At 41.3% G+C, this 23,639-nt stretch overlaps 1 protein-coding gene and 1 long non-coding RNA gene across 2 annotated transcripts in view; one reads left to right on the top strand and one right to left on the bottom strand.

Moving 5' to 3' along the window:
* Positions 1-8,369, bottom strand: part of ASXL3 (ASXL transcriptional regulator 3) — a 372,418-nt gene extending 364,049 nt beyond the window's left edge. The window contains 1 exon segment of the mRNA XM_030213960.1: positions 8,246-8,369. Coding sequence (XP_030069820.1) covers positions 8,246-8,299 — 54 coding nt within the window. The 5' untranslated portion in view covers positions 8,300-8,369.
* Positions 8,370-8,497: 128 nt separating this feature from the next.
* Positions 8,498-17,932, top strand: LOC115460356. The gene is made up of 3 exons (XR_003940469.1): positions 8,498-8,603; positions 14,492-14,598; positions 17,787-17,932. It is a non-coding gene; the product is annotated as an uncharacterized LOC115460356 (long non-coding RNA).
* The last annotated feature ends 5,707 nt before the right edge of the window (positions 17,933-23,639 follow it).

The raw sequence follows: 23,639 nt of genomic DNA, 5'->3' as shown, positions 1-23,639 counted from the left end.
ACTATGGATACAATTTAGGTGCCCCTGCTGAAGAAAGACTGGCTGCCGCATGAAAAACTGAGTACAAGTGCTCAATATTTAGGTGCTGTGGCAATCTGGCCCCTGTGATTTATTGAGCTGTTCTGTAAGCATTTGATGCATAAAGAATATCTGCCAATGTAGGTGGAAGGACAGTTATGTGCCTAGCTACATGTACCTCTAGAACCCTTCTGGAGTAGTAAAGAAAATCAAGCAGCATGGTGTATCCATTTGTGTAGTTTAAATATGACGTCTGCAAGGAGCTAAACAGTACTTACCCTAAAATACCCACCTGGTTTATTGTTATTTATATTGACATCAATGAGCATACAGTTAACAGGATATGGTAGTTTTGTTTTTTTAAGTTTGGGAAGTTCAGTAGCATTCTAATAAACAGAAATGTTTTTATACTTTCTAGATGCCGACAGTATCCAAGTTTGTGAACATTGCTTTTTTGTCACATGTATATCATAGTTCTGACAGTACTCCCCTGTTTCCAGTTACCTGTTGTTAATCACCTAATTGTTACTAAATGGAGTAAGATTTTATACTCCTGGATTTTGGTGCCATTAAACTAATAAATTAGGAGCATCACCCCTAATAAACTGTATTTAAATAATGAGTATGGTCAATTAAATGTGTTTTGTTTTTCTGGAAGGCGAGAAAACTCCTGGAACATTATGCCCTGGATCTCATCCTCCTTCACACCGCAGATTCTGCAAAGTCCTAACACTTAATTTCTTCTAAATTCATAGCACAGTTTTTCATGCTGATAGCTGCTAGTAGCCTTGAAGATTCTGCTCATTTTACTGTATGTTTTGAAATTTATTGCACATGTTCAATAAAATATGGGACATTGGCGATAGCGTATATTATGATTCTGCAGAGCTCGACTACTGGGACCGTCTCTACTTGTTGGCCTGTGTCTAATTTGTGCCTTTGGCGAAAATGACAGAAAGGATTGTTTTGCATCAGTTAACAGTGTATGTGGATTCCGTTAATGCCTTACATCCTAGGCAGGCAGGCAGGCTGGCTTTCGTATGGGCCATATAGTACTGAGACAGTATTGGCAGCATTTTTTAGTGAAGTCTATGGTATCTTGGATTGGGCCCACTTAGTAGTCTTGATTTGGCTTTGGCGTTTGATTTGGTGAATCATTTAATGTTGTTGGCTAGACTGTGATCTATTGGAACTTGGGGGGGCAGGTTTTGGATTAGTTTATTTCATTTATTGTCAGGCAGGTCCTTTAGGGTTAAAGTTGGGGGACAAATTATCTACGGTTAAGCAGTTTTCCTGCAGGGTTCCACAGGGGTCGGCCTTGTCTCCCATTTTATTTATCATCCTTTATAGGTCCTTTGGCTCAGGTGATTCAGGAGGCTGGGATTAGTTTTCCATGGAAGCTGATGATATATTGCTGATAGCAGAAATATCTCCAGGAGATACGGATCTGTGACCACCGCAGTGTTATCCAGATAGGGTGATGGTGTGGTTGAGGGAACATGAATTACTGCTGAATGTGACTAAATCTGTGGCTTGTTGGGTTACAGGATCTGCTTTTCACCCTAGTTTGCAGCTTTTATTGGTGAGCACGAAGACTACTTTGGTGGATTCATTTACCTATTTGGGGATTATAGTGGATCGGCAGTTGACTTTTATGGATCAGGTTTCTAGATTTTTAAGAAGGGTTTTCTATGCTTTGCGGCAACTGCACTCTTTTACGTCATTTTGAAAAGGATCTACATACTTTCATACATGCTCTCCTAAGCTCATGCTTGGACTATGGTAACTTGGTTTATGCAGGGCTTCCGCAGGTTTGTCTGCGTAGACTTCAGACTTTGGAGAATGCCACAATGCAATTACTTTGTAGAGCGAGATTGAGCAATCATGTTACACCGTTGTCTGTGAAGTATTGATTGCAAGTGCAGTATCACGTGGATTTAACATTTTTGGTGCTTGAACGTAAGGCATTTTATTGTTAGGTTCTGTCTTATTTAGCTTCATTAGCGGTTTTATATGTACCTAGGAGACCTTCAAGGTTCCTGGTAGATAAGAGAATGATACTTCCTGCACTTTCATTGGCACGTCTTGCTTCTACACAGAAGAAGGCCTTTTTTGGCTTGTTCCGTCTCTATGGAATCAGTTACCTGCTCATATATGGAATGTGGCCTCTTTTGAAAAGCTATTTTTTTCAACTGGCTTTTTAAATCTCTCAAATCATTGATTGATTGTATTTGGTATTCAGTTCCTCTCTGGGGTAGACAGAGTTTTTATTCTATTCTTTCCAATCAATGGCAGTGCCCTTTCTTTAGATAATATGCGGAGATTTGAACGTTTCCTTTTTTTTTTTTTCCTATGGAGTGACTGGATTTTTTCCTATTTGAGATTGGTGTTCTTTTCTGAAGTATTTATGTTATTTTACTGTATTTTGTAATCCACTGTAATATAATAATTTATTTTAGCTAAGCACTATAGTAAATTGTATAATAAACAAACATAAATATTGTAATAACAGATGTCATAAACCTTTAACTTCATTTTATCCTAACACTTCTGAGAATTAAACATTATTGACTCATAAGAAAAAGATCCTTTAAAAGTGTTTGGTGAGTTTATCAATTTACTTACCTTTAGAGAGTCACATTTCAAGTAAGCGTATGTCAATTTGGTTACGACAAGTAATTCAAACTGATTCTTTCTTTGAGTTGAATTATTTAACTTTTTAATTATTAGACTGTAAATGTTAGTCAAGATTATATCCCTTCCCCACTTCCCGATATTCAGCACTATTTAACTGGTCAAAATGATTTAACCAGCAAAAATGGCTGCTGACTGGTTAAATAGCAATTAACTGGCTATCCGCCGATATTCAGCAGGGGATAACCAACTACCTACCAACTACCTACCCCCAGTTAGCAGCTAGCTGGTTATATCACCGTCTATTTTTAAAGCCGGTTTAGCAGCCATATTTGGCCACGTGAAAACATGGGATATCTCTAGCCGGTTTAAAGATAACCGGCTAAGTCTGAATATCGACTTAGTCAATTATCTTTAAGCCAGCCAAAACTAAAACGGATATCCAGTGCCAGTCACAGGAAACGGCCCAGCATTGAATATTCAGGCTCAAGAGATTCGCCCACAGCACTGTATAGCGGATACTCTGTATGTGTTTTATGACAGACTACAGGCAGCTTAAAATTTTAATTATAACCAGTGAGTAAAGTAATGAGAATGTGCACAGTTTTAAGGGAAATCACTGGAACCTTTTTCATTACAGTAGCTGAGGAGCAGATATATGCAACAGTGCACCCCTTGTGTTCCTACAGAATTACAAACAGAGGGGCTGTTTTACAAAGGCGTGCTGGCATTTTTAGCGCATGCTAAATGCTAGAGACGCCCACAGGAATATATATAAAAAGAGCCCAGAGTGTGGTTAGTGTTTTTGGTTGCTGTTGATTGATCGTTTCCTGAAACCACTAGTAATTCTTCTTCAGCCTGGTGAGTCTGTTGGTAAATAGTAGTAAGATAAAATGTGTGGAAAAATCTGAGAACAAAAACACTGATGAACTTTGGAAACCAACAGGCTGGCAAATCAGCAGGAAATTTAAGAGTTCTCTTTTTCTTCGTGTGATATGTTTTTCTCGTTATTGCACATAGGGCTTCAAGCTGCACTAGCAATTCCCATGAGGCAAAGGAAAGGATGCCCGCAGATCTTGAATGGGCTTCCTTTCATCTGCCACACCGAGAAGTTTTTTAAATTATTGAAATGCCAGTATTAATGTACTTTTCTTGCAAATACATTTCAGCAAAATGCTGTGACTCATGCTTATATGTATATGTATTTGTGTGCTTCATTTGAAGATCACTCAGGTCCTTGAATCATTTGTTTACAGTATTAACAATATTTCTTATTGTTTTCACACGTATATATATATATATATATATATATTTTATTGCATTTGTATCCCACATTATCCAACCCCACCCCTATATATATATATATGTATCCCACATTATCCAACCCCACCCCTATATATATATATATATATATATATTTATTTTTTTTTTTTTGTTTGTTTAATTAGATTGGCCAGTATGGTCAGAGCTTGCAGGGACAGGGCAGGGACGACAACAAACTTTGCCACCATGTCATTCTCTATTAAGCACAGCAAATACATAGTACAAACAATCCTATAACCCCCCCCCCCCCCCAAAAAAAAAATAAACCACCAAAACAATGTCTAAATTTAAACAGCAATGATACATGCAAAATCCACTGTAATCCCCCCCCCCCCAACAACTTTATCTCAATAAGATACCCCCATGAGCCGAGAAGCTGCGTTCTTATACCTCAATTCAATAGTCCCCTCCAACCCTACCCACTCCCTTTCTTTCTCTTTTATAATACCGAGCCTTAGTCCCAAAATTCACCACCCCCTCCCCACTTCTCAGCATCCAAGTCCCATTGGGAATCAACTCCCCTTCCCTATACTCTGTCTAAATCTGCAATGTGTTCAATACCATACTACGTGCTGAAGGAGCTAATGTCTGAAAACAGCTCTCCCATATATGTCCAAGAATCATTTCTTTGTTTTAGTGGTACAATTCACTCCTTGGAGCTATAACATCATGAAGGCGAAAAGCTTATTGCGCCAGTGCCAAATAGTGGGGGATTCCTCCAATGTCTAGTATTGTAAAATAGATTTTTTTTTCCCCACCAGTACCTCTTTCTTCACAGAGATAAGCTCAAAATCACAAAGCAGCCACCAACAGGTAAACCAAGTTTTATCAAATGTCTTAACATTACAGAATATAGCGGGTCACGTGTTTCGTGGTTTGGGCTAAATGCATTAAAGGGTTTTTCCCATACTGTTCTAGAAGGAAAAAAAGCTTACTGCATCTGGCTCACATTATGTCGGTTGACGATGGTGCAGACGCAAAGTGACATAAGCACTGTGACCTCTAGTGTATGAATTTCAGAGATATGCCTATCATCATCATTCATATAAATCTTCACAGAGCAGATCAGAATATCCCTGAGTTGGGCTGAATATCTTTTTAACACAAGAAAAAAAAAATGGCATGCCAAGTATTTTCCAGATTTTTGTCCATTTACACGGCCTAGGAATTTTGCAGGCCTGAGACCTAAATAGATAAGAATAAAGGGCTTCTTTTACAAAGCCACACTAGCAATTCCTGCGCGGCAAATGAGAGGAAGCCCATTCAATTCTTACGGGCTTCATCTCACTTGAAGTGCGGGAATCCGCCAGCGCGGCTTTGTATAAGAAGCCCTAAGTGATGATCCTCCTAGTTTGGTATGTCTAATTATAATACTCTATATAGATGTTGTTCATTCCTGGATAGAAATCAATAATTCCACGACTCCAGTTCTTTATTTTTGCACTGCATAAGCTGACACTGGTCTTTACAATTCTTCAAAACCTGATCGTTTACAAGAATTAAAGTGACTCAGAGATAGTGTAATATTAGACCAACAGGCATGCAGATTTGGCTAGTTTCTGAGTCATTGTGAACAACTTTTTACGCTGACAGCTTGTATCAGTCCTTAAATACCCTGTTAGTGTACCTATCCCCTCCCCCCATGAAAATTCAACAATAGATATCATTACCTTAAGCTGCATGATGATGAACTTAAAAGCTTCTCACTAACTGAACTTAGTCATAGCTCCTAGAATGAGCCACCCCAGGCTACCTTACACCAACCAAACTAAATTAAGCCCAACCAGGCATCTAATTCATAATCAACTCTGTTTCAAAGGGAATGGCTGTATACGTATGAGGCCCCTCGTGTACTAAAGAGTGAAATCTACCTTGTGTGAAAAATAGAACACAAAAGTGTTCTGTGCTATTTTTCACAAAAAGTTCCAGCAATAAGCTTTAGCACAAAATCTGCTTCATGCAGAAATGTATTTGAATATGGCACTAATGAGCAGCTCTGATACAAAGTCATACATAGAAGTTCATAAATTACAAAAATAGTGAAACAAGCATGTGAACGGTTTTGCAGACCTGCTTATGCAACAACAAACATCACTGGAATTAAGGTTTTGGTGGGGGGGGTTGTTCAAAACTTAATAAAATGCATGACTTTCATATAGCAACAGTAAATTTAAAAAGTCCTTATGGCCAAAATTGAAGGCTCTCCCCCCCCCCCCCCCCCCCCCCCAGAGAAGCAGCAGCCCTGCAAACCCTCCAACCATGATATCAAGTATAAATGTTAAAAAAAAAAAAAAATCCCCCACCCACAGAGTAACCTCAAACTCCTGATAGTCTAGGGCAATGTTTCCCAAGTCAGGTCCTGGAGTACTCCTTGCCAGTCAGGTTCTCAAGATATCCACAATGAATATGCATGAAAGATATCTGCATATAATGGAATCAGTGTATGCAAATCAGGTTCATGCATATTCATTGCGGATATCCTGAAAATCTGACTGTCAAGGTACTCGAGACTAATGGCCCTCTCAAACTGCACCTTCCCCCAAATCGCCAATCTGGGGTATACTTTAGGCCCACCTTTACAAATAACCAAAATCTACAATGGCCCTATCCCCAACTTACCCTAGAGTGTCCAGGGAATGGTGAGAACAGGAGCAAACCCTGCTTGCTCCTGCCCTAGTGGCTGTCGATTTTAAAAGGCCACTCTGTTTGACTCCTAGTGGTAGTTGTATTCCAACAGGTTGGGCTGCTTCTGCAGGGGGAGGAGGCAGCCTAGACATTTATAGCATAACACAGGGATTTAACTCACACATTTCCAGTGGTAGTTCAAGGCAAGTTACATTTAGATACAGTAGGTATTTCCCTATCCCCAAAAGCTTACCATCTAAGGGGTCAATGCTCATACATTTGTGCCAAAACCTACAACGGAGAAGGATATAGCACAACAACCAATGCAGAAAATAGCTAACCGATGCTCAAAGCTAATCATATTTAAATTTTATGATTGGTGAAATCATGCTATGAACCAAAAGCAGGGGGAATTGCGTGCCTGGCTCATGCACACAAGAGTTTTGTGGTAAGCAGGGCTTTTGTGCACATATCCAGACAAAGCCAGAAGTGAAGGCACACATCAGCGCTGTTCTGCGCTTTTAAATATAAGCAGTTTAAAAATTATTTGCACTTTAAGGCTCATATTCAAGCGCGGATAAACAGGCGCTGCTTGGGTTTGCGCACGTTTGTTTCTCACTATCAGCACTTAAAACTTGCACGGGCTTCCTTTCCCTTACAAAAGAGGCCAAAGTTTTAACATTAAAGCCAGCATTTGCTTGTGTGCTGCCATCTGAGTATTGGGAATGAATACCAACTGACCTCATTAACAGCCATTTGAACACATTTAAATACAATTTACGGCCATCGTAGGCATGCACATTAATATTCACTCCAGAGTCCCACGTTCTGCGCACTAGTCTGGCGCTAACTGCCTTTAACGCTGGCAATAGCTTTTGAGCATCAGCCCCTAAGTTTATTCCTGAAACAATTTAGTTGTTCGAAGAGGCAGGGCCTAAAAGGGACCAAACAACATTTATGCCCAGTCAGTGGCCAGGCCAGGCCAGTGGGGGGGGGGGGGGGGGGGGTTGCAGGGGCTTGAGTTCCCCCTAGAGAACAGAACATGCATTGGGGGGGGGGGGGGTATGCAACCAAAACAACTGCCCTAGTCCCTCTGCTTGACCAAAGTTAAAGAAGGCATTCCCTGCTGGTGGACTTTGGGACCACCTTTGAAATTTCTGCCCTGGGTTCCACAATGTCTAATACTGACCCTGGTCCGCGGGACCCTTTTTTAGCATTTACACCCCTCGAGTTACTACATGAGGCCCAAATAATGCATGAAAGCGCAGATCCAACGCAAAAGCTAAATTCCGCAATCCTATGAGATGCATACTGCACGGAAATAGCAGGCGAGAACTCCACACCGCGCACTAGCTGCTGGGATAACACGAAGGAAAACTAAAGAGCAAACCTCTACAACATTGTTTCTGAATTGTTAGTAACAGTATCGCGAAGCTGCAACAACCTATGGTAAAAAGGCACCTAAGAATAAGCCGAAGAAGTGCTGTTTGCAACTAGCTGCATCCCTCCCGGTGAAGCTGAGGCTGCCTGAAGCCGACTTCATGCCGCACGCAGACTGCAGAGGCGAGGCACTTCACGAGTACCAATAATTCATATCACAACAAAGAGGGGCGCATGAGACAATGTACGCCGGAGCGGCACCTACCAAACGGGCAGCTTCGGCCCAGGTGCGGTCCTTCTTCTTCCTCTTGTCTTTCATGTTTGCATCTCATTGATGGTTCTTCTGACGTGGGGATTCCACGGGTCTTCAGGTTCGAGCGCGGGGCGACGCCGGGCACGGGCACAATCGGAGGCTCGCGCACGGTCGCAGCAGCAGCACTCAGCAGCTGACAGCTCGGGGATGCTCCGTTCCCTCACAACAATACACTCTGACGTCACACGGAATGGCGCCCGGCCGGCATCGCGAGGACAGGGCGCGTGCAAACCTCGCGAGCATCACCCAGGGTAGCCCTCCCCCCCCCCTCCCCCTTGCGCCATTGGGTTGGAAAACTAAGCTGCAAGAGGTATACTACTACTGCTAGAACTGTAGAACAGAGTTGACTTGGTTGCTTAGGTTTGGCTGCACGTTTACACTATACGACATGACTTCACCTTACTTGGCTGCTAGCTCGTCTGTTTGTGTTCATGAGGAGCTTATTATGGTTTTACTGAAAGTGTCTTAATTCAATGATAGTGCTTTTCTGGGGGGACGGTGTAAAAACCGGATACAGCGGGATCCTCGGGATCTTCCCGGATTCCGGTGTAAAAACCGGATACAGCGGGATCCTCGGGATCTTCCCGGATTCGAGATCTGGCTTTTACACCGTCCCTTTTCTGGGGGCTTGGATCATTCCGGTCCAAACTGCAAATGGGCTTTCTTGCACTTCTAGGCACAAGTTTTCTTTTTTGGTTTAAAAGCACTAAAGCAGTGTCACTTCTTTTTTTTTTTTTTTTTCTGCAGAGAACTTCTCAGTCCAGTTCGTGTATTTCAGGGAGATTTTAAGGCCCGATGGGCTCCATTTTTTTCAAAACATTCCTTAACGTAGCTTTTGAAAACTGGCCGCTGTAATTTTAGGGGTGGAGGACGGTTCTGGGCTATATGTAATTCTTTGTTTCGAGTCCTAAAGAGCAGGGAAAGGCTAAGGCACCCAAACGGAGCACCACTCCTTGTCCGGTTACTTCTTTGCTCTTCGCCCACGGCCCACCGGCTACTTATGATCAACGAGCGAGCTAACGTATGTGTACAGGTTCATTTGTTATTTAACATTAAAAAAAACAAAAACGCACCGATACAAGGGATTGATGGGATTTTTGATTGTATTCGCCCTCTTTTCCTCTCCTCCAGTGGCTATTTCTCCAATATTTGGGCCTAGCTCTTGCCTGGAATCTCCTTTCTCTGAATTTTTTTTAAATGTATTTATTTACAATACTTTTTAACCTGTTGTCATATCCAAAAGTTTCACAGCCGCTTACAAATAAATCTACATAATAAAGTAGATATCCATAAGAAATACAAGCGACATACTGTACTGATGACAACAATAAAGGATCCCAAAACGCTTCTGTGTTACTGTAAATATCTTCTCAGACATCTACAAAAATAAAATATCACCCACCAGACTTTCTCACACCAGTGCTATATGTTCAGAAAATAGAGTTAAAAAACAAAACGAATCACATCCTAGAGCAGAGGGAATGCTCATTCTAAACTAGTGGCTCTCTTTTTTTTTTTTTTTCAGCTAGGATGTACCAGTTCTATGCAGCGTGTTGTGTATGCAAGCATCATCTGTGACCCCCCCCCCCCCATGGACCTTTGGTTTCAAACAGTATGGCAGTTTTTATGAAACATGCTCTGCAGCTGCAAAAACCCTATCTCCTAAAAAATAGTTGCAGATCAGTACTAATACATTTCTCCATGGAAGTTGATATTCAAAAAAAAAGTGTATATAGATAGATATAGATATATTGATTAGGGGGGAACCTGGTTCCCCTGGTTCTTAGACTGCTGCAGCAACCATTAGGCTAATCTACTCATCTAATCTGAGCAATAGAATACAAATGTCTCCTCTATAAGACACAATGTGAAATACAAAACCTGAAAAATCCTAATTCAACATACATATAGCAACTTAACCATACAACAGTAGCACTAATTTCTATGATTGAAATACCATTAACCTATCCAAGATCAGGCAGCAGTACAAATACTACACAGGGCCCTAGAACACCCAAGACACCTATTACTGCTGCAGAGTTCTACACACACAAAAAAACTACATGCGAACAGAATACCACACCTCAGTCACACAAAACCCTCAGGAAATATAGAACAAGGGTTCACAAATCAGAAATAGAAATATGCAGACAAAAAAAATCAAACTAGGCATGTACCACAATATGGGAGAAGTAAAAACAAAAATGCACATTTCCTCTTGTACTGAACAAAATACAAAGACATCCACGATGCACATTTCCCAAAGCTAACATAACACTTAATAAATTCAAAATAAAACACTTCTTTTCTACCTTTTTTGTCTGGGTATAACTAAACACTCAATTCTACATAAGTCCCAATCAGGATTTCGATCAAATCATAGCACCGAAACGGTATTAGTGTCTGCTATGAATTCATTCAAAAAAAACAATTGCAAATGGTAAGAACATGCTCCTATTACAATTTGACATGTCTAGCGCCTTCGACATGGTTGATCATGGAATATTACTTCATATACTAGAATACTTCGGAGTTGGAGGTCCAGTTCTCAAGTGGTTCAAGAGATTTCTCACCACCAGATCTTACCAAGTAACAGCGAACGCTGAAAGATCACCTCCATGGAGACCGGAATGCGGAGTTCCTCAAGGATCCCCCCTCTCTCCAACTCTTTTCAACTTAATGATGACTCCATTAGCCAAACTTTTAGCCAATCAAAACCTTAACCCATACATATGCAGACGATGTCACAATCTAAATCCCGTTCAAACACGACCTAAATGAAATCACTAACGAGATCAACCAAAGCCTCCAAATCATGTACACCTGGGCAGACTCATTCCAGCTAAAACTCAATGTGGAAAAAACTCAATGCCTAGTTCTTACCTCCCAGTACAACACAAGCAACTACTCCACCATACTCCACTCTTCCCATTTTAGAAAATCTGAAGATTCTTGGAGTCACTATCGATCGAAACCTCACACTTGACACCCACGCGAAGAACACGACGAAAAAGATGTTTTCCTCGATGTGGAAACTCAAAAGAGTGAAACCTTTCTTCCCGAGAAACATTTTCCGCACCCTGGTACAGTCAATGGTAATGTCATCTGGATTACTGTAACACGTTGTACGCTGGCTGTAAAGAGCAGACTATTAAAAAACTCCAAACAGCTCAGAATACCGCAGCCAGACTCATATTCATATTCGGAAAAACTAAATACGAAAGTGCGAAACCCTTAAGAGAGAAACTACACTGGCTCCCTCTCAAGGAACGCTTTAAGATCTGCACAACCGTACATAAAATGCACATGCCCCGTACACGCAGATGCCCCACTCTACATGCTAAACCTAGTGGACCTACCACCCAGAAATGCCAAAAGATCAGCCCGCAAATTCCTCAATCTGAACTTCCCCAGCTGTAATGGACTTAAATATAAGCAGGCTTACGCTACTACCTTCTCGTACAGAAGTACACAGCTATGGAACGCACTACCCACAGCCTTGAAAACCATGGACAATTTAACCAACTTTCTCAAATCTTTGAAGACACATCTCTTCAACAAAACTTACAAAAAGAACCCGTAATGACTCAACTCACCACCCAACCCACTCAAGGTTTAAAATACACCTCTTACACCACCCTACCTAATCACTTACCTCTCTAATCCCTCATACATCTTCTGATTACTACCGATTGTATCTAAGATCCTGTCATGACTATGTCATAACAACACTCTGTAAGCCACATTGAGCCTGCAAATAGGTGGGATAATGTGGGGTACAAATGCAATAAGTAATATAATAATAATTTTCCAAGCATGTTGGTCCCAGTTTTTTTTCTGCTTTCCTGCCTGTTTTCTGTTCTCTTTCCAGTGGGTGCTATCCATTTGTTTTTTCCCCAATTTCCTCCTATCTTCCATTCTCTCACTACATCTGGCATAGTTCCTGTTTATTTTTTGTCTGCCCACTCAAAATTCACCCTCTCACTCCTCAGTCTTCCATCTATATTTCACTTACCTATTGTAAACAGCCTCTTGTTACCTGAATAGTCAGTTCTACAATACCACTTTTATTAGATAGCTAGGCTAACTAGTGAGTTCACATAAAATACTGACACCCAGGGCCCTGTTTATTAAGCTGCACTATTTTATTCACTATAACAGTGTTGCTGTGTAAAGTAGGAAGAAAGAACACCAAGGTAGATCCTATATAATAATTCTCACCTCCAACGTTGTATGTGTCTGGCTGCCTGTGTCCGTGGCTTTCTTCAGAGTTGGTCTGCTAGGTTCCTAAGCCCAGGCTGGCGTCACATGCAGCACTAACCAACCGCACGACAGCAGCACGATGCCCCACCCTTGCCGCCACGCCCCTCCCCCAAGGTCACTACCGCTTACCCCTCCACCCCCCCAAGGTCGCCATCACTCCCCCCTTCACCCCCCCCCCACGAGGTCGCCGCAGCCACTGGTCCCCTCCTCCACCCCCCCTAAGGTCGCCGCCACTTTCCCTCCAGGCCCGCCCACCCAACACAGACCTGCCAAGTCTCCCGCGAAACACGCAGCGCCAGCTCCCTTTTCCAGCCACTGCTGCTTTTCCTGTTGAGCAGCAGCAGCCGCTACAAAAACAAAACAAGCTATTAAAAGCACCAAAAATGCTTTAAAAAAACAAGCGCGGCACCGCAGGCAGCCATCAGGCATTGGCTGTCAGCTCTGCAGCCGCTCCTCTTGCCTCTCATGTCACTGCCCCTGGAGCAGACCCTGGAGGAGCGCAGCGACGTGAGAGGCGAGAGGAGCGTCTGCAGAGCCGACAGCCAATGCCTGATGGCTGCCTGCAGAGCCGCGCTTGCTTTTTAAAAACATTTTTGTTGCTTTAAATAGCTCTTTTTGTTTTTGTACCGGCCACTGCTGCTCAACAGGAGAAGCAGCAGTGGCCGGAAATGGGAGCTGGTGCCGCGTGTTTCATGGGAGACTTGGCAGGTCTGTGTTGGGTGGGCGGGCCTGGATGGAAAGAAGGAGATAGGGAGAGAGACACGGGATGGAAGAATCGGGAGAGGGGGGGTAGGGGGGTAGACGGATGGGGAGAGAAAGAGGGAAAACAGATGGAAGGATGGGGAGAGAAAGGGGGAGATGGATGAATGGATGCAGGGAGAAAGGGGAGACACTGGAAGGATGTGGAGAGAGAAGGGACACTGAACAGAAAAGGGTAGAGAGATAGACACTGGATAGAAGGAGGGGGAGAGAGACATTAGATAGAAGGATCAGGAGAGGGTAGATGGGTGGAAGGATGGGGAGACAAAGAGGGAAGACGCTGGATGGAAGGGTACGGGGAAAAAAAGGAGACACTGGATGGATGGAAGGATGCAGAAAGAAAGAGGGGAGACATTGGGAGGGGGTCCTGAGACCAGAGAAGGGGGGAGGGGGTCCAGAGACCTGAGAGAGAGGGAGGGGGGAGGTATCTCTGTCACACACACACACACTCTCTCTTTCTCTCACAGTCAGTGTCTTTCTGTCTCTCACTCACACACACTGTCTCTCACACACTGTATGTCTCACACTGTATCATATTCACTCTCTATGTGTCACACAGTGACTCTCAAACACTCTCTCGGTCTCACAGAGTCTGTGTATCGCACACATATTCTCACACTCTATTTGTCTCTCACACACTCTCTCTCTCACAGACACACTCTCTCTCTCACAGACACACTCGCACCCACACTCACTCTCTCTCTGTCACACACACACTCACACATTCACCCTCTCTCTCTCACACAGTCACTCTCACACACACTCTCTCAAACATACATACTCCAGGGAAAACCTTGCTAGTGTCCGTTTCATTTGTGTCAGAAACGGGCCTTTTTTACTAGTATTAAAATAAAACAGTAGTATTTAGTTTGCAGAAATTTACAGTACTAGATGGTAAAATATTTTATGGTTTAGTGCTTGGATATATTTCTAGCACTTTCAAGCAATGAGATTACCATATTTTTTAAATCACAACAATAACAACAAATTATGCAATATTGTCAACTATTTCAGGTAAGTCTTACATCAATACCTTATACTGTATTTTCTTTACATATTTGTAAACATTTTGAAATTTCAAATAAAATAAAAAGGCTGAGAAACACAATTTTAGCTACTCTTATCTATATAGGAAAAAGATTGCAGGGATGACAAAGAAGCCAATTTTTCTTTCAGAAGTGTAATGCAGTATCTCCATGGAAAGAGATGAGATCTTATGGAAATGGAGTCTGAGTCAGTGTTACTTTCAAGGAGTGGAGGCCCTGCAAGAGCATGTCTCTATAGTAAGAGGACTCAGTAAACTGGCATGATATGTTTGCATCAAATAGCTTAGCTATCAGTATAGAATAATTTACTGATTTTGATTTATTGTTAACTGCTTAGTAACCAGTGACTGGTGTGATTTTATAATAATAATAATAGAAGTCAGTATATATTTTGGGTTTTTGTTTTTTGCACATAATTTTATTTCATTTCAGATTTGGTCTATAGAGCATGACATCTCTTATGTTCCTCCCAGCAGAGCATGTGTGCATAGTCATTCTTTCTGACCTGTACAATTACAGGTTTATGTCTGTCATTGGTGTGACACATATAACTGCATCTCTTCAGGCCCTAGACTGAGTAGACTAACATAAATGCCAATTCTTGGAAGCAGTGGGGCTATTATAAAAAGGTTGGGACTATCATAGGCTGCTCTATTTCCTTGCAAGTGGGGTCTCTGCCATCCATATCTTCCATTGGGAAGCAGTAAGAGGTGTGGGGTTGTTAAACGTTAGCTCTTATATTTAGTTAGCATCATAATAAATAAAGGTGTTATTGGGTAGTATACAGATGATTTTTAAATAAAATATGTCTAGAAGATACTTGTTTCTCCTTGTAATATCATTATTGTTTGGTCATTGAAAGATGCATGTATTGTTTGCATATCTGGGGGCATAATACTGTATGTACTTGAGTATAAGAAAAGATAACATTTTTCCCTTAAAAAAAGGTGGGGGGAGGGGATGTTAACTCAGATATAAACTGAGGGTTTAGATTCAAGTCTACCTCCTCTTCCTTTTGTTGATCGGCATTTCTCTCCTTTTTCTCTCCCTCTTCCTCCTCCCGCAGTGACTGGTATTCCTCTTCCCTTCTCTCCCACCCCTTTGGTAACCTGCATTTCTCTCCCTTTACAGCCCCCCTCTCTCCTGTGGTGACTGACACTTCTTTCTTCTCCCCCCCTTCCCCTGCGGTTACAGCCACTTCTCTCCCTTTCCTTTCCACCCCTGTCCCGTGGTGATGGCATTTCTCTCCCTTTTCCCTTCCCCCCCCCATTTGCAGTGACCAGCACATATCTCTTTTTGTACCACCCACCCCCAGCTTCATTGGGATACTGCCACTGACGGTGCTGTTCACTCCAAAATAACTGTAAGCTGGGCCGGTGAGGGGCCTTGAGCATCTGGACAGGTTTCAAAACCAACTTCTCTTTTGATTGTGGAATGATGTCATCCCATTAACCTGGTGAAGACCAAACTCACAACCTTTTGGACCTATACATAGGGGAAGATACATTCTGTTGTCCGATTCATTCGGTGTCCTACACTTACATCTAGTAGATCTCCTGGGATCTGCCTTCTGGAATCTCTTCCTTCCACTTCCCCTGTCATAATTAGTAAAATAATTGCCCTCCTTACATAATCTTCAATACCTTCATTTTTGCCCTGCTGGACATATGTATTTAAGATCGTGAACGTTCTCATGCCAAAGGACACACTCGCAGCGATTGCCAAATTTAGCAAAGAGAAACCCCTTTGTCTTGCCAATTGAATAGCTCCCTCCATCTGTTCTGCAAATTCAGGTTTGATACAGAGACGGAAAATGAATGGCCAGCAAACACAGACACCGTACAATTCCTCCAAGAATGGGATAACATATGTAAAACAATATTAGACACAATTGCCCCAATCCAAACCAGAACATCCCACAGGAAAAAATCAAACCCATGGTTCACCGAAGAGCTGAAAGAACTCAAAACGCAAGTCAGAAAACTAGAACGCGCTTGGAACAAAAAGAAAGATGAACCCACACTGAATGCATGGAAATCACTCCGGAGGAAATACAAATACACCATAAAACAGACGAAAAGACTACACTATAAAACTATGATTGGACCAAATTACAAAGACACGCACAAACTCGTCCACCTTGTAAATAAGCTGCTAGATACTACACCTGTTACAAACAATAACAAAGAAATACCAGGGGTCGACGACCTCGCGAAATACTTCAAAGAGAAAATCATACAACTACGACTCAGAATACCTACCAGCCCTACCGAATACACCACATTCCTGAACTACCTAGACCCTGAAGACGGAACATACCCAGCAGACAGGATCTGGACCAAATTCGAAGCACCGTCAGAAGACCTCATCCTTAAAACGCTTAATAGATTCGCCAAATCCCAATGCAAACTAGACATCTGCCCAAGCAACCTCATGAAATCAGCTCGTGGTGACAGTGGTCCCAGCTGCCTTGAGATCATTGACAAGTTCCCCCCTTGTAGTTGTAGGCTGATTTCTAACCTTCCTCATGATCAAGGATACCCCACGAGGTGAGATTTTGCGTGGAGCCCCAGATCTTTGTCGATTGACAGTCATTTTGTACTTCTTCCATTTTCTTACTATGGCACCAACAGTTGTCTCCTTCTCGCCCAGCATCTTACTGATGGTTTTGTAGCCCATTCCAGCCTTGTGCAGGTGTATGATCTTGTCCCTGACATCCTTAGACAGCTCCTTGCTCTTGGCCATTTTGTAGAGGTTAGAGTCTGACTGATTCACTGAGTCTGTGGACAGGTGTCTTTCATACAGGTGACCATTGCCGACAGCTGTCTGTCATGCAGGTAACGAGTTGATTTGGAGCATCTACCTGGTCTGTAGGGGCCAGATCTCTTACTGGTTGGTGGGGGATCAAATACTTATTTCCCTCTGCAGAATGCAAATAAATTCATATACTTTCCACAATGTGATTTTCCGGATTTAATTTGTGATGTGCTATCTCTCACTGTTACCAATAACCTACCCTTCAATTATGGGCTGCTCATGTCTTTGTCAGTGGGCAAACTTACAAAATCAGCAAGGGATCAAATACTTATTTCCACCACTGTATTAAGAACTTTCAAAGAAAACTAGTTCAGTCCTACAATGTTTTTATCACAGTGCTAAATCAACCTTTCCTTTCATGGGTTTCTTTTACTAACACAAATAACAAGTAAGTTGCACTGAATCAGTGCAGTTTATAATTTTCAAATATTCTAATCCTATGTAGACCTTTCTTTATTTAAAACACACTTTCCTGTCATAGTTATAGACCCACTTTTAGAACTTTCAGGTAAATATGCAATTTGGCATCGCAGTGTCATTTTTTCTCAAACAAATTATCAGTTAAAAAAAATAAAAGCACTAATGGTGTGCTTCTATCTTTCTTTTAGATGCAGTCATTTATCTCAGTACCAAAAAAATGCGTTGGCTGGTATCTGCTGTCCTCTGGAATCTGGAACCCTCTGGCAAATCTTGACTGAAAATTCACAGCTGCCTCTTGATATCTACTACCTATAAAATAAAAGAAGAGAACTAACACTGCCTGTGTGTATACTCAGTGTGCCTCTTTCACAGGATGCCTTAAAGAATACTGAAATAAATACAATCCCAGCCTACTTCCTGACTAACCCTGTCTAGCTATGTAAAATACTTTAATCCCTATTTTTATCTGCCTATTGTTTCAAACCACTGTCGGGAACTATTTCAGGGGGTCTTTTACTAACGTGTGCTAGCATTTTAGCTTGTGCTAAAAATCATCTGGTGCTAAACACAGACACCCCGGGGCATCTCAGCGTTTATCGCCAGATGATTTTTAGCGTGAGCTAAAAATGCTAGCGCACATTAGTAAAAGACTCCTTTAGTAAAAATTAGAATTCCTTTTACTAACCACACCCTTCACCTCACATCAGCCAGCATTGGAATTAACCAGAAAGGTATTTTTTACCATTATCCTTTCAGTTGTTCAAACTCACTTTGGGGCTCATTTTCAAAACAAAGTATAACATCCACAAAGTGGCAGATGGACTTTCTTTTTTTTCTTTGCCAAAATGTCCAAATCACTATTTTCAAAGCCTATTTTTTTTGCAGTGTGTCCAAATCACAAGAGAGCATGTTGGGGGCAGGATTTGGGTATTCCCAAAACTTGGGATGTTTTTGTGCCATAATGGAATATAGCCAGGGCTAAAAGATGTTTTGGTCTAGACTTGTTTCATTCACAATTAAGTCACTAAAAGATGCTCTAAATGACCACTGGAGGGATTAAGGCATAACCTCCCTTACTCCCTCAGTGGTCACTGAAGCCCTCCCCCCCCCCCCAAAGATGTGATAGAAACAGTACATACCAGCCTCTATGACAGCTCCAGATGTTATGGCCAGTCCTATTACAGTATCAAGCAGGTCCCTGGAGTAGCCTAGTAGTTGGTGCAGTGCACTGTAGAGAGAGGGATACAGGCCCATATCCCACTCTGTTACACTTGCGATGGAAAGTGTGAGTCCTCCAAAAACCTACTGTACCCACATATATAGGTGACACCTGCAGATATAAGAGCTATTGTAGTGGTGAACAGTTGGGTACAGTAAGTTTTTTGTTCATTTTGGAGGAATTTCCATACAACATAAGGGGGATAATGGTGAGATGTGTACCTGAGACCTTTTATGTGAAGTTCACTGCAGTGCCCTGTAGGATGCCCCACTGCTCTGCTGGGATGTCTACATGGCCAGACAACTAAGAATGCTGGTGCCCCCCTCCCCCCCCCCCCCCCCCCCCCCCCCCCCCCCCCCATACATCCCAATAGCTTTTTGTGCATTATTCCCTTGGATTTTTTTTTTGTTCTTTCGAAAATGGTCCAAAAAGATAGACGCACTGAGCATCAAAACAACCAGCAAATGGCCAGTTTCAAAAAAAATTGGATGTTTTTCTAGCTTGAAAATGACTATGAGGCATATTTTCAAAGTACTTAGCCTTCCAAAGTTCCATAGAAACCTATGGAACTTTGTAAGGCTAAGTGCTTTGAAAATACGCCTCTATGTTCACTACTGGATTTTTGGACGTTTTCCGCAAAAAGTCCAAAATTAGATTTAGACTTCATATCAAAAACGCCCCTCCACATGTCTTTTCTGATGAGGAACAAAACCAACTTTTTAGCCAGCCACGTTAACTTCTGTTCAGACACAGTGTATCAGAGCAATGCTTTATTTCAGAAATCATCCAGCTTCACAAATTTTAACAGCAGTCAGAACTAACCCTGGGGGTCTTTTATTAAGCCATGCTAGCATTTATAACTCACAGTAGAATGCTCGCATAAATGCCAGGATACCCATAGGAATATAATGGGTGCCTGGGCGTTTACCGACAGCTGATCTCTACAGTGAGCTAAAAACGCTATCACGGCTTAGTAAAAGACTCCTTTTGTTTCCTTTTGACTTGAAGCTAAATTGCCAGATTTCATAACGCTGAAAGTCTCTCCCTATTTTTAAGCTGGTAATCACGGAATTTCAAACCCAAAGCAGCTGTATTACTGCGTTTAATGGGACAGTCATCATGGGTTCAGCCAAGGGAAGTGTTGCCTCACCAATTTGCTTCATTTCTTTGAAGACGTGAATAAACATGGATAAAGGTGAGCCGGCTGATGTAGTGTATCTAGATTTTAAGAAACTTTGATAAAGTTCCTCATGAGAGACTCCTGAGAAAATTAAAGAGGCAAGGATAGGAGGCAAGGTTCTGGTGTGGATTAGGAATTGGTTATTGGACAGAAAACAGAGGGTAGCATCATTTGTCTCAATGGAGAAGGGTGAACAATGGAGTGTTGAAGGGATCAGTGCTAGGACCGGTGCTATTTAACATAATTATAAATTATATCAAAATTGGAATGACAAGTGAGGTTATTATATTTGCAGATGACACAAAACTATTCAAGATTGTTAAAACACGTGCGGGCTGTGAAATATTGCAGGAAGACCTTAGGAAAGTGGAAGACTGGGTGCCAAATGGAAATGAAATTTAATGTGGAGAAATGCAAGGTGATGCACATTGGAAAGAATAATCCGAATCATAGTTACCTGATGCTAGGATCCACCTTGGCGGTCAGCACTCAAGAAAAAGACCTAGGTGCCGTTGTAGATAATATACTGAAATCTGCTGCTCAGTGTGCAGCGGCAGCCAAAAACACTAACAGGATGCTAGGAATTATTAGGAAAGGGATGGTGAATAAGACTGAAAATACTATAATGCCTCTGTATCGCTACATGGTGCAACCTCTCCTTCAGTACTGCATTCAGTTCTGGTCTCCGTATCTCAAAAACGATTTAGCTGAATTAGAAAAGGTTCAAAGAACAGCAACCAAAATGATAAAGGGGATGGAACTCCTATCATATGAGGAAAGGCTAAAGAGGTTAGGGCTCTTCAGCTTGGAAAAGAGATGGATGAGGGGATATATGATTGAGGACTACAAAATCCTTAGTGGTGTAGAATGAGTAGAAGTAAATTGATTTTTTACTCATTCAAAAAGTACAAAGACTAGGGGACACTCAATGAAGTTAAATGGATATACTTTTAAAATAAGAGGAAATATTTTTTCACTCAACAGTTAAGCTCTGGAACTCATTGCTGGAGGATGCAGTAACAGCGGTTAGCGTATCTGGGTTTAAAAAAGGTTTGGACAAGTTTCTGGAGGAAAAGTCCTCAGTCTGCTTTGAGACAGAAATGGGGAAGCCACTGCTTGCCCTAGGATTGGTAACATGGAATGTTGCTACTGTTTGGGTTTCTGTTGGGTACTTGTGACCTGGATTGGCCACTTTTGAATGCAGGATACTGAGCTACATGGACCATTGGTCTGACCCAGTATGGTTATTCTTATGTACTTTTCCCTTCCCCTCTATTCACTGCAGAATCCCCATTCCTGTTTATCCATGTACACATCTCCTCCCTCTCTTCCCTTCCTCTCCCTTCATCCATGTGCACCATATCCTCCCTCTCTTCTCTTTCCTTCCCCTCCATCCATGGGCACCATCTCCCCCTCTCTTCTTTTTTCTTACCTCCATGTGCAGCATTTCCTCCCTGTCTCTTCTCATCCCCTCTGTCCAGCATTGCTTCTCTGTGTCTGTGCCAGACTGAAGAAATGTGTTTTCAGAAGACTTTTAAAGTTAGGTAATCATCTGTAAACTTGGTTGATTTAGGATTTCAAATTTTGGTGCCTTGATAGGAGAAATTAGCAAAGCGAATTGTTTTATATATCACATTCTTACAGATAGGGAGATGTAAGACAAGATATTCTCTAGATGCTGAAACAGCATTACGAGCGGGTAATTCAATACGATTATTCATACATGATGGAGCTTGACCAAACCGAATTTGGTGAATGAAAACGTATAATTTGAAAGATATTCTATCTCTTATTGGTAACCAATGTAGCTCATTCAAAAGAGGAGTGGCTTTGGCGAAGACAAGCAGCAGTATTTTGAGCTGTTTATAATTTTTTGAGAAGACCACCTTTAAGTCCAGCATAGATGTAATTACAGTAGTCAAATTTGGTGAGGACAAGGGATTAAACCAAAGTACGAAAGACAGATTTTGAGAAAAATTGACTCAATCTCTTTAGCTTCCAAAGTGACTGAAAGACACTAAAGGTCAACTTAGTGACTTGGTTTTCAAAACGATCTATTGTGACTCCCAAGATTTTCATTTATGACTCAAGGAAATAGGTTTGGTTCTTAATAGTAAGTTACTAAGATTCATAGGATTGTGAAGGTTAGTTATAATTAGAAACTTAGTTTTATTCGTAGTAAGTTTGAGTTTGAAATTAGAAGCCCATGATTCCATAAGTTTTATCCCTAGACTAATCATATGAGTTATGTAAAGTAATTCCTTAGAGAATGGGATATAAATGGTGACATCATCAGCATATATGTATGTTGAAAGTCCATGTTTTTCTAAAAGATTACCAAGAGGTATCATCATAATGTTAAGCAAGATGGGGGAAAGAGGGGAACCCTGAGGGACCACACAGCCAGGAGACCAAGTGGAAGAAAGTACATCTGATTGTTTGACTTGATACAACCTAGATCTTAAGAAGCCAGAAAACCATTTCAGGACAATTCCACAGATTCCATAATAGTAAAGAATATTTAAAAGATTATTATGATCCTCAGTATCAAAGGCACTGGATAAATCAAATTGAAATATCAATATTTTGTTGCCAAAACTTAATTCTCTCATGGGCTTCTAATGTCAAACTAAAACTACAGATAAAATACAGTTTCTATACTGTATGAGGGCTTAAAACCAGATTGTGAACTATGCAAAATGGCATGAAGCTGGAGATACTCCATAAGTTGGCACATGAAAAGTCCTTCCATTACTTTAAGAAGAAGAGGAATTTAGGCTACTGGTCTATAGTTGGAAACTAAAGTTAGGCTAGTTTGGGTATTTTTACGCATAGGAGTCAAAATAAATGCCATTGTCAGAGTGAAAAGAAACCTTGAGACAACATCAAAGTAAGATTCGAGTGCAAATGATGTAAAAATAAATCAGGAGTTGACTTGAGATAAGTAGGGCATGTATCAAGCAGACAATGTGAATTTGCGTATTTGTGTAACACGTGATTTACCTGATCAGTAGTGATTGGATGAAAAATGGACCAGATTCTATCTGCTTGAGAATGAGGCAGTAAAAGATCATGTAAATAGAGGAAATAGTCTATAGATGAAGGGGTATTGTTACGTTATAGTCTGTTTTTAGCTATTTTCTGTTTAAAATAAGTAACCAAGTGGTCAGCCGTAGGTGTGGGATCAATTGAATTGGTTATTAGTTGAGTGGCCAATAAACTATTAACTAATGAGTAAAGTTTCCTCGGGTTGACTACTGTATCACCAGTAAATTTGGAATAGTAGGAGGTTTTCGCTTTGTAGATCATACCTTTGTAGATTTTCAAAGTTTTTTTTCCAAGCGATCCATTGTTCAGTGGATTTGTCCTTAGCCCAAATTCTCTCCCGTCTCGTGCATTTATGTTTAATTTGTACAAGGTCATCATTGAACCAAGGAGATAATCTTTTCGGATGAGATTTGACAGTCACAGGTGCAGTAACATCAAGGACTGCTTTACAAGTATCATTCCATTGCTGAATGAATTCAGGGAGGGGTTTGACTCATTAGAATTTTAAAAGGTCAATTTTACCTCTAGTTTTAAAGGAATGTAACAAATTTCAGGATTTGGAATGACAATTAAAATTCTTCCAGTGCAATTTTA

Source organism: Microcaecilia unicolor, chromosome 1 (genome assembly GCF_901765095.1).
Source record: "Microcaecilia unicolor chromosome 1, aMicUni1.1, whole genome shotgun sequence".
Taxonomy (NCBI): domain Eukaryota; kingdom Metazoa; phylum Chordata; class Amphibia; order Gymnophiona; family Siphonopidae; genus Microcaecilia; species Microcaecilia unicolor.
The sequence above is the reverse complement of the archived record's forward strand: the minus strand, read 5'-3'. Positions and strand labels throughout refer to the sequence as shown.